Source organism: Centrocercus urophasianus, unplaced genomic scaffold (genome assembly GCF_019232065.1).
Source record: "Centrocercus urophasianus isolate 14NV4802_14NV808 unplaced genomic scaffold, USGS_Curo_1.0 seq_12, whole genome shotgun sequence".
NCBI lineage: Eukaryota > Metazoa > Chordata > Aves > Galliformes > Phasianidae > Centrocercus > Centrocercus urophasianus.
The window spans coordinates 36,179,401-36,191,068 of record NW_024884364.1 but is presented as its reverse complement, the minus strand read 5'-3'; the positions used below and the strand labels follow the sequence as shown (position 1 = coordinate 36,191,068).

The window sequence follows — 11,668 nt, the reverse complement described above, 5'->3', positions numbered from 1 at the left end:
GCTTTGTTCTGCAAGTCTCTCCATGCAAATGGTACCACTGACAATTCAGGGGGGATTACACTGACAGATGAAAGAGCCACTGGGTCCTTTTCCCGAAGTCACTGGCCTATAAGTACTTGCAAAGAGCTGGATTTACTTGAATGGGGAGCAAGTACCACACTTTATTTATCTGAGCAATTCCCAGTCTGTGTGATTCTGCTAAAAATGAAGCTGAAAAGGACAGCAAGTGGGCTAATAGACTGAAAACTTAACATACAGGGTTCAACCATCAGCCTTGGTGCTAACTGTGACTTGCAACCCTGCAATCCTTCGTAATGTGATACCACAGTTTTATGAGACACGAAGCAGTCAGAATGCTCTCTGGCAATTTTCAGCCCTACAAAAAGAGGCTCCAAAAATGATCTATCTGTCTTTTTGAAACACTGGCTTAGAGAGGCTTTGAATAATGAGTAGGCAGTTTGCTATTTCACCATGCACAGCTCTTGTGTATCAATAGGTGGAAAGTGTATGTAGTGTTTTAAAATACAGATGTCTCAAAGTGCAGGACAGTTTTTGCTGAACTTGTGCAGGGATAGAAATATGTGCATGTTTATAAACATAGAACTCCCCTAAGATTTTGGTAGCAAAATCTTGTCTTTCACTGAGGGTTTCCTGGTGAAAGAGTTTGAGAATTTCCCCTCCTCCAAGGTTTCCTCTTCTTGTATGTAAACATCCAATGCAAAGCATGATGCTCATTGTAGGTGATAAGACAGCCATTGTGTAACTGCATAGAAACACTATTAGTATCCTCATAAAATGCAATTACTGTCTAGAAGGAATACTCTGATGGCAATAACAGCATTAGAATTCTTCATAGACAAAGGAACTAATTAATTTTGGCATCAAATAAGACATGTGGGTAGTTAATTGTTTTAAACCCCATTTCACAGCTAGGTGTAGGAGCAAGTAGGACTGTATGTCAGTGATATCATGGAAAGACAAATCAAGTGACTACTGTGATGCTAGAAAACCAAGCGAGAAGCAGGGGCAAGGATTTGACATTCTCAGATTCCAAATGGAGCTTTTGCTAATTACATTATATTATATCTTGAAGATGTCATGTGTATTTGATATGTTTTTGTTGGCCATTTCAATTGCATGTTAGTTCCCTACGGTTTTTAATCTAGTCTTTTAAGTTCAACATTCATTGTCCAAAATTCTAACAGCAGATGACATTATAATGGGGGATTTCAAAGCAACCTGAAGCAAATTTTCTCCTTGTATCTCTGCTTTCATTTTTTCTGGTACAAACCCTCTCAGGATAACAACACAAACAAAATGTTGCTGAGATTTTAACCACACCATCAAGTAAGAGTAGCATATTCCTTTGTCTGTGTTGTCATCTCTAAGAAGAGCTGCAGTGGTGCAGCTGCCATGTAACCAGTAGCTGACACATGAAGCTCATTTGTTCCTCCAAAAGTCCTTTTTCCTAACTGGCAGTATTGAAGAGAAACCACCTGGTTCCCTGTGTTCTTGACCATCTTGGTCATGTCCTCATACTTCATATGCTCCTAGTCTCCCCTAGCTGTATGCTGGCTTTGATCACACTGGAGAGCAGCAAGTAGTAATAATTGGAGAGTGTGAGAAGCTTTATCAGTGTCTCCACAACATCCTGCATCCTAAGCTCCAGCAAGAAGAAAACATCCCTAGATAGTGAAACATATTGGTAGGTGGGGACCTCTGCTCCCTGCTAGTTACCCACTGCTAACACCCATAGCTTCTTCCCGGTTCTTCATTGTGCACAGACCCTTCTACAGACGAGGAGACCACCATGAAGCTGCAGTTGGAATGGAAGAACACTTCTCACGTTTACCCTTCACGCGGTATGAAGTAATCCCGTGAACTCCGGCAGACAGCCTGGCAGTTTAGGAGTCTTGTTTCTTGTGTCCTCTAGCCACCAAAGAGAGATACTGGAGAAAACCAGTGTCACTTCTTGCAGCTCTTGTATTTTGCATGCTAGCCTCCCCTCTGTTGTCTGCCTCATGCTACATGGTTTGAGATCTCATCAAATCACAGTTGCAGTTGACATAGTTGTAGCTCGAAATGCAACTTCAATACAAGGGAGAGCACTAGTCTCTGCTGTACTTGCTCTATATTCCTGGTTGCATTTGTTCGTTGCTCCATTTAGCGACGTGAAAGGTAGAAATAGAAATGCTTTGAACAAGTCCCAGGGGCTTGTGAAAAGAAAGTGGAATATATCTGAGAAACAGAAGAGTGCCTGAGAAGAGTTATCAGTATGAGAGACCTCAAGCTGAGTGACTGAGAGTTGACATTCCTTCTATTTATTTATAAAATTTGTAACTGTGGAAATTAGCCTTAGAAGCTGTAGACCCATTACTGTTAGTTTTATCATCCTTCTAAGACATACCCTGAGGCATTCCTGGAGATTGAATCCTATTGTGCTTTGCAATAAGCCCATAATTGATTATGCTATGGAGCTTTAATATGGGTTGAGAAATAGAATCCAGAGTAAATACATTCAGAATTTTGCTAGCAGGCCAAATTTAAAGCTGGTTTTCTAAACCTACCAGGATTAGTTCTTCTCAGCTAATGATTTAATTTGAACCAGCCACCCTAAGAGGTGCAGTGTGTGAGTAAGTCCAGGCTATCTGCTTGCTGGGCTTATTTAAAGAAGTTCATCCCCTCTACTTCACCTGCAAGTTTATAAAGCTAAAATTAGGTTATAATATTGTTCATTATAAGCCACTGTAGGTCTTGCCTGGCACTCCCCCCTGTAGTGCCATCAGACACAGATTTGCAGATTTGTTTCAGTTCTGAAAAAATAGGTGCATTACACCATATCCTCCAAAAATGAGGGAGAACTGAGTTGGGTGGTTGCTTGTCTTTATATCTCCCAGGTTGAAGTATAGTCCATGTAGCTTCCTAGTCTTCGTTAGATATTTTTTTTCCCAATTCACTCATTTGTTTAAAATCTGTCCTTCCTAGAAGGAGGTTGTCCATTTTGCTCCTTCATACAGGGATGAGAATGATGTTGATCTTTTCTCATCCTTTCATTAGCAAAAATTGTCTTTTTTTTTTCTCTCAGTTACTAAGGACTGTTTTACTTCCTTTGATATGCAGGTGGTGACTGTAACTAATTTCACAACATAAGTTGGGCTAACTTGTAGGTCTACTAGAAATTGAAGCTTCTTAAACTACTTGCTATCCAGGAAGAATTTAAACAAGTAAACTCAAGAATTTTGTTACAAGCAAAAGAAATGTTGTTCAGAAGTGACAGAATTAGCACTGCTTTCTGACCGTTTTAAATCCTTCTTTTGTTTCTGGGCTTGAAATCTCAAAGGCAAAATTTGTTTGTGAGATTCAATCTTCAGAATTGGTTTAGGGTAGGGTTTTTTTGGTTCACAATATATATTTATTTGAAAATGCTCATGAAACATTGTTATTGTCTGTGCAGGGTCTTAAGGGAAAAAACAATTAGTTTCATATTTCCCAGGTGCAAAAGAACTCTCTCTTTCTTTTTCTTTCTTCCTCTCTTACTTTTTCTCATAAAAATTAAAAAACTGAGTATTTACCCCAAACCACCATACCACTGGGTCTGTTCCATTAAAAACTGATACACTATGCCCAACGTGCTAAAGATGTAAAATCTCCATTTGCGTGTTCTCACCAAATTTATTATACTGCATTTTTGTATTTAATGACCAGCTAAGGGGAAATAGTGCAAACTAAAGAGGGAAAGTGTCAAACTGGAGAGAGCTGCAATGAAAGAGCATCTTTATTTCAATGTTTGAGCTCTTCCTTACTCTGTGCCACTGTGAAAGGACATGTATTATCTTTGATCCATAATGTTTGCAGCTGCACAAAGCTGGAAATGGGACAACAGATGTGTATGGGAAGACAAGGCACAGGAATACATGAACAGAAAATCCTTAATATAAGCTTTTTTGCAAGCATAGCAGCATCGTCTTTGAATCAAGTTTTGGATCAGATGGCAATTTAAATTTCAAGAAAAAATGAATGCTGGGTAAATTGTTGTAAGAAAGACATGCTCCTCCTTATACCAGTCTCAGTTATACTATGGAAAAGACATACCTGGTGTTACGCAATAAACTTAAGCTTTAATGCCATCTTTTCTCACTTTTTAACTGCATTTTCATTGCCCCAGGAAGACTTTGCATGTAAACTGCCTAATTTTTGCTCTGGCCTTGGGAGGTTCTTAACTCTGCAGACAATAGCCCTCTGCAAAGCTCTGCTATACAAAAGATGTTTTTCCCATCAGAAAACAACACCTAGAGCTGTTTCAGACAGGAGGAGATGATATCATAATTTAAATTCAAGGTTTTCCTGAGGATTAAGAGGTTGCAATGAGGGGTTGGCTGCAGAGATTCTAGGAGAAAAGGTTGACTGGCTTGAACAAATGTAGATCAAAATGTAAAATCATTGCTGACATTGCTGTAATAACTCATACAGGAGTAAGAAACTATTGGTGGGCTGGTAGATGGTACTGCTCCTCCCTGTGTGAAGCTCTAACTCTCAGGACTCAGGAGCTGCAAGCACATGCATGCTCACACACACACTGGGCTGTATATGTGCAAGTATTTATGCTTGTATTTAAAATACACAAATTTGGAGGGACAGTGAGTAGTCTTTACTTCATGATGTTTTATGAGCATCTCCGAAGAGCATAGAATCATAGAATCATTAAGGTTAGAGAAGACTTCAAAGATCATCTAGTCCAACTATCAACCTATCACCACCATGCCCACTAGCTGTGTCCCTCAGAATTTTGATTCTTGCTCTCATTCGTTACCTTGCATATTCCCCCCGCTTCTGCCCGTGTTTTTTGTGAAGCATTGCCTGACGAAAAAGTCTGTTTTGGAATGACATCTTTCCTACCTTGATATATCTCGTTGTAATTCGTTGGTATATTTATGAGATCTTTATTAAGACAGGCCAGATTTATTTTTCATTTGCGTTAAATCGTTTGTGCCCTTTTAAAGGTGCACCAGATCCTCAGCATTGGACTTTTGGTTGTCTGCCTGACAACGATGAAGTGTTCTGTTCTAACAAATACGGTAAAATGTTGTCCTGTTGCATTTTCTGTGCTATTTGTGAAATGTTAGTAATAAGGAGGGACAGACAGATACGGAATGAATTTGGTATGAACTTATCATAATTTTGGTAAATTGCTCCAACCAGACTGAGCTGGTGGTGATCAGTGATTACTGGATTTAGCCAGTCACAGTCTCCCTTTCCAAAGGAGCTTCCCTATTTCTAAACAATTGAATCGGGGTCATTGCCAAAGCATTCATTGCTAGTTTGCAAAGACTGCTCATGAAGCTCTGTTTTCTTATTTTGGTGTCTGGGTGATGGCTCTGATTCATCCAATAAAAGGGCTACTACCAGTTGTGGTTCTAGTACGGTAACACCAAAAATAGCTTCTAATTGGTATGCAGAGTCTGGAGCAAATTTGCTCCTGCTAAGTATGCTGGTCAGGTTCTTGGGCTTGTGCATTCTGGATAGCCTCTGGCTAGCCAGGGAATTGGATGCCTTGCCTGTATGCTGCAGCTTTTCCAAGGGAATTTGTCAGAGTAATTAACAAAAGCCTCTATCTGCCTCTACAAGTAGTATGTGTGCCATTTCAAGCCTCTTGAGTGATGAAACATCACTCATCATAGAGGACAGCAGCTTCAGCAAAGTGGTCAGAGCCTGGCTAGGCATGTGGTCTGGGCTATGTCATGGTTGGGCTAGATGGTATTAATGGTCCTTTCCAACCTTAATGATTCTACGATTCTGTGTCATCCTGGATGGGAAAGATGATTACTACAGCCTAACTCTGCCCACACATGAGGTGCAATCCAGCCATGGCATGTGAGTTCCTGATGCATGGGAAGGGCAATATGCAAGCCCTGAACTTGCAACAACCAAACTATCATGAGCTGGTAATGTGAACCGAAATGTTGCTTGTGAATATTCCTCCTTTGGGAATAACAGGAAAGTTTCTGTTCCTAGAGAAGTTTCCTCTATGTCTTCCTCAGGAAAATGAGCCTTTGAGCTCAGTGACAAGGACAGCAGCAAAACGTGTCTGTGCAATAGAGCCCCATGGCCTCTTAAAGTCCTCAAACTCTTGATGGATGGATCAGAGCTGACTTAAACAACAGAATGAGTGCTATTGATGTTTCTCTGCTATGTTGTTGTTTTTTTTAAATCGTTCAAGTAACAAGGCTATTCTGAATCTTTTCTCCATGTTAATGAAAATAGCCTGAGGAGTTTTTCTCACCCAGTTCCACACTTTGCCTTGTCGTCAGATTACAGAGCAGTACCGAGTGGAGAAGAAGCAGAAGAAATCTCACTGTGAAGAATGTAAAGGGAAGGTCACACAGGTTAGAAGATGTCTATCAAATCAACTCATTGTCATAGAGAGGGAGGGGAGGCACATTAATTTAGGAAAGCAGTAGATGCAATTTCCCACTCTGATAGAATGCTTTTTGTAGCATACACTCCATTAGTTTCAGGAAAATTTGTTTTGATTTGCAGCAGAGAAAGGAAGGAAAGAGTGGAGGCCATTGTATTTAAATCTCATCTGAACACAAACTGAGAAAAACTTTGCAGACCTTTGGACTCTGGTCCTTGATTTCCACTGATGTCACTCATTGTCAGGTATTTGTGGTCCTGCTAAAGCAGCCCATGCTTTTGCTTTGCCCATAACAATCTTAAATACACGCCTAAGGAGAAGTGTGATGGAAATGCCTTCGCTGTAGAGACACTCGCAAAGAGGTATGTGAGCCTGAGAAACCAAGTGGTTCTACTGATGCTCACTGTAGCCAAGCAGGCAGATTTGGACTCACTGGAGAAGAAGAGGGAGATGAATGCATACATGAGATCTCTAACATGCCATGAGATGGGTTGTGTGGCGCCTTCAAGCAAGAATCAGTAATACTGTTTAGAGCTGTTAATAGCATTTCTTATTTTTCTCAAAAAAAAAATAGCAAATACTGGCACTGAATAGATATTCATTTCAGTCTCAGATTTTGCCTTTTTATTTTCTACTTTGTGGAAACACACCAAAAGAGACTGCCTGGCCAGCTGAGAAGATAGAGACATGCATACCCAGACAACTTTCCCTGGGCCCATATCATGCACTCTGTGCCATTCATGATGCAAGTGAAAAAAAGTCAGATCTATCCTGCCTTCTCGGCTCTTGTGTCCCAACTATGGAGAACAGCAGCAAAAGGGGGGGTTCTCATCCAAGACACTGGCCCAAATTCACCTTCTATAGATGTCAGTCTGGTGGAGAGTTAATACCAGCTTGTGATTACTTAGGCTATAGTATTTATGGCAAAGTGACACATAAAGCAATGCTTGGCAGCTCCTGCTTTATCAATAAGAAAACTGAGATCCTTAAAGGCTCTATAGCTAAGCTGCAGATTCATCATTTGCATTCCAGTTATCTATGGAGAGCTGAGGTGTGTAGGTGACGCACTAAAGAAGACACCTCGTGTCTTACCACGTTGAAGTCTGGGAGCTGCTTAAGCTGACTTTGCAGACTGTAAGAATGTGATTGAATAACCTGGTTGGAGGGCAAATTTGAAAATTAAGCAGGGCCTTGAGGAAGTGGACCCTATGGAAACCATTCCAACCAACAAATACCATCAAAGGACTTCTGCATTGTTTGTACAAGGAGGATAATGTTTGCTTAAACTGGCTGTCGTCCTTGAACAGCAAGGCAACAGAAACTAATTCAAAGAAGCTGAACCAAATTGAGGTGTGATAAACTATTTGGAGTCTGAAATTCAAGTTGTGTGATACAGATGTCATAGAATACATCACATCACATGGGTGATGTCTGTTTATTACTGGAGCAGTGTACTTTCTAGAAGATAATTTCCATTGTGGAAAGGGGTTTTTTTGTTTATTGAGAACTCACTGGTGGAAATAAAGTATGTTAAAAATGAGCAGAAGTGGCAGATTCCTGTTCTAGCATTTGTAACTTCCATTTTACTCAAATTACTAGCAAAGTTTTGAGGTCCCTTGTACTGATTGTGTTGAAATAATTAATGATGGTTTCTTCCTGGATTCAGTTCCTTTAATTTACATGGACCAAAAGGCAGCCTGCTTGTTCCCAAGGGGAGTCACACACAGCCATAGAATCACAGAATCACAGAATGGTTTGGGTTGGAAAGGACCTCAAAGCCCACCCACCCCAACCCCAGTCATGGGCAGGGCTGCCCCCCACCAGCTCAGGCTGCCCAGGGCCCCATCCAACCTGGCCTTGAGCCTCCAGGGATTGGGCACCACAGCTTCTCTGGGCAGCTGTGCCAGCGCCTCACTGTCCTATCTGTAAAAAAAAAACCCTAACATCTAATTTAAATTTCTCCTATTTTAAAGCCATCAGTAGCTCTTTTCTCAAACTTCCAAGCCTTTTTCAGATCCCATATGCCCATTCTCTCTGACATTTCCCATCATTCCACTCTCCAAAATTCTGTATCTATCTGAGGTTTTATTTCTGCTTCTTTTTTTCTTTTTCTTTGTGTGCATTGCATTTTTGTATGCATTGACACAGAGCCCTCTATTAAGGCTATGCCTAGCAAACGTCTTTCTGTACTGTGCACATTCTTCAGGAGCTTCACATGTCTTCATGTGAACCTTGATATGAACACATGTTTTGGCTGGATGGTGCTATTGTTTCAGTGAGCTGTTTTCATGGAAGAGCTTATAGCTTCTCACAATTTTCAAAGAAGAGTGGATATTTCACCCAAATATATTTAGTCCGCTATGAATATGCCTTCTGATGCTTCAGCTAGAGAGTTAAAAATGGAGACTAACTGTTATTCCTCGAAAGTAGAGTGTTTGGGGCACTGCAGGTATTTAGGTGCTATTTGTACAACTGCATAATAACGAACAGTAGCATCGTACAAAATGTTCTTCAGGGAGGAGACCAGAACCCACAGCCCCCACAAAGGAGGAAGCATTTGTTTCTAGTAACTTTTGCCTGGCCTCCCTGAGCCTGAATTCAGAAGGCAGATGGAACAACGTCAAAAATTCCCTACAGAGAACATCTTATGTGAGGAAGGGCAAAATAATAAAGATGCAGTGTGAGAAGCTTTGTAGCAGCAGCCCTCACTTCCACTCACACAACCCCGAGGGCTGTCCCCCTCCACAGAATTTCATTGCATCTTCTCCTTGTTCTTTCAGAGCAGATCATTAGCAATACCACTCTGCTTTTGCATGGCTGTGCGTCATGGAGCTACCGTGAGCATTTTCCAGGATTAACTTGGCTCTGCTCCTCAATTGGTTTCAACGTGTTTAGCAAGCCTTTTTTTAGTCAGCATGGAGAAGTTAATGCTCTTAGTTCTCAAGCTTTTTACAAGTGCATGAAGCCAGATCATCCCCTCTCAGTTTTGCCACAGAAGAGATATAGCTAGCATAAAGTACCCAAAGTCAGTTTGAAGTCTCTTGGAGGAAAGAGACCGGAGCTTAGGAGATCTCAGCCTCCAGCTTTCTCATCACCTCAGGACTCTCCCACGTACTGCAAACTGCAAAGCAAGGCTTGGGCAGATATTGATGAAAGGCTCTCTCAAAACCAGAGAACTGCACAGAAGAACCCCATTCCCAGGAAAACTATTGGGAAATACCTCCAGACAGAAAACTCATGATTCACAGTGAGACAAATTCACAGTGATGACTGTATCAGATTCTGGCTGACCTGGAGAATGAATCTTCCCATTCCCAGGGAAAGAGGATGGAGGCCAAAGCCTAAGAGTCTGGCTTTGTGCATAAAGTCCCCAGCTTCTGGTCCTTTGGGTAAGGCTGGTTTCTTGCTTGGATAGCGTTGGTGAGATTATTGTTAAATATATTTTATTTCTGAAAGAACTGTAGGAAGACTGGTAGAAAGACTGTAGGAAGACTGCTACAACCTGAAGCGCAAGGTTGCTGACATGCCTCCTGTCACCGCTGAGAACTTCCAGGAGAGAGTCTTAGCACAAAGGGCTGTGGCTGAGGAGCGGGACAAAGTCACTGCCACCTACTGCATGGTTTGCAGCAAGAGATTCTCCACCTTCAATGCCTGTGAGAATCACTTCAAGTCCAAGAAGCACCTGGATCTGGAGAAGAAAGCTGTTCAAGTCATCAGCAAGAAGGTGAAAATATTAAATGAGAAGAACCTGGAAAAGGGGCTCACTGTGGAGAGTGTAGACAAAGATGAAATGAACACAACTATACAGCAAGCCATTAGAGCTCAGCCATCCCATCTCCAAAGAAGGCACCCTTACCTCCTAACCATGCAAGCAGTTCTCCAGTTCCTGTGGAAAGCGCCAGTCCATTGCAGAGTAAAGAACAAACCAAGAAGCCTCTGCGGCTACAATGGTTTGAACAACAAGCAAAGAAGCTGGCAAAACAGGAAGCAGAAGGTAGAAGAGGATTCAGAAGAAGGCTGGGAAGACATGGATTCTGATGAAGACTTCAGCTCTGAAGAAGAGATGGAAGGCGTGGGAGAAGAGGAGGAGAAGCAAGCAGAAGCTGAAAGCACTTGTGCCATTGGGGCCATACCGGTCACAGACTGCTTGTTCTGTTCCCACCATTCCAGAACTCTCACGAAGAACGTGGCCCATATGACAAAAGTTCACAGTTTCTTCATTCCAGACATAGAGTACCTTGTGGATCTCAGAGGACTAAAAAATTGTATTGATATAAAATAATTTATTATTTTGGGAGTGTTGGTTGATGCTCGGCTGAACATGAGCCAAAAGTGTGCCCAGGTGGCCAAGAGGGCCAACGGCATCCTGGCCTGCATTAGAAATGGTGTGGCCAGCAGGAGCAGGGAGGTGATCATCCCCCTGTACTCAGCACTGCTGAGGCCGCACCTTGAGTATTGTGTTCAGTTTTGGGCCCCTCACTACAAGAAAGACATTGAGGCCTTGGAACTTGTCCAGAGAAGGGCAGCGAAACTGGTGAGGGGTCTGGAGCACAAGTCTTATGAGGAGCGGCTGAGGGAGCTGGGATTGTTCAGTCTGGAAAAGAGGAGGCTCAGGGGAGACCTCATTGCACTCTACAACTTCCTGAAGGGAGGTTGTGGTGAAGAGGGATTTGGGCTCTTCTCCCAGGCAACAAGCAGGACAAGGGGTAATGGCCACAAGTTGTACCAGAGGAGGTTTAGATTAGACATAAGGAAGAGCTTTTTCTCTCAGAGAGAGATCAGGCACTGGAATGGCTGCCCAGGGAGGTGGTGGAGTTGCCGTCCCTGGCAGTGTTCAAGAGGCGCCTGGATGACATGCTGCATGACATGATTTAGTGCAAGGGGTGATGAGGAGACAGTTGGACTAGATGATCTTGTAGGTCCTTTCCAACCTTGTGATTCTATGATTCTATGATTCTATGAAGACATTCAGGATGCGTTTTGCTAAGCACAGCTCAAACATCCTGCAGTATTGCCCTGAAAAGCTCACAGTGTAAAGGAGTTTCATGAGGTAAATAGAGGTGTTTGGGGATTTTTGGGGGGAATGTGCTTCCAGGCTCTTGAGTTATGAAAAGGAGTGTGTGTCCTCCCAGAGGAGAAAGAGACAAAACACATGCAGGAGAAAAAAAAATATTTGTTCCCAAAGGTATACACTCACTGCTAATCAGGATTAATCCTGAACCAAGTAACTCAAATACTGCTGCAAGATGGGAA

General features: G+C 42.1%; 1 protein-coding gene across 1 annotated transcript; it reads left to right on the top strand.

Moving 5' to 3' along the window:
• The first annotated feature begins 5,864 nt into the window (after window positions 1-5,864).
• On the top strand, window positions 5,865-10,697 carry LOC122155645 (zinc finger protein 622-like). The gene is given in 5 exon segments (XM_042809677.1): window positions 5,865-5,942; window positions 6,309-6,383; window positions 9,903-10,245; window positions 10,248-10,408; window positions 10,410-10,697. Coding segments are annotated over 5 exon segments (945 nt in total).
• Window positions 10,698-11,668: the final 971 nt, after the last annotated feature.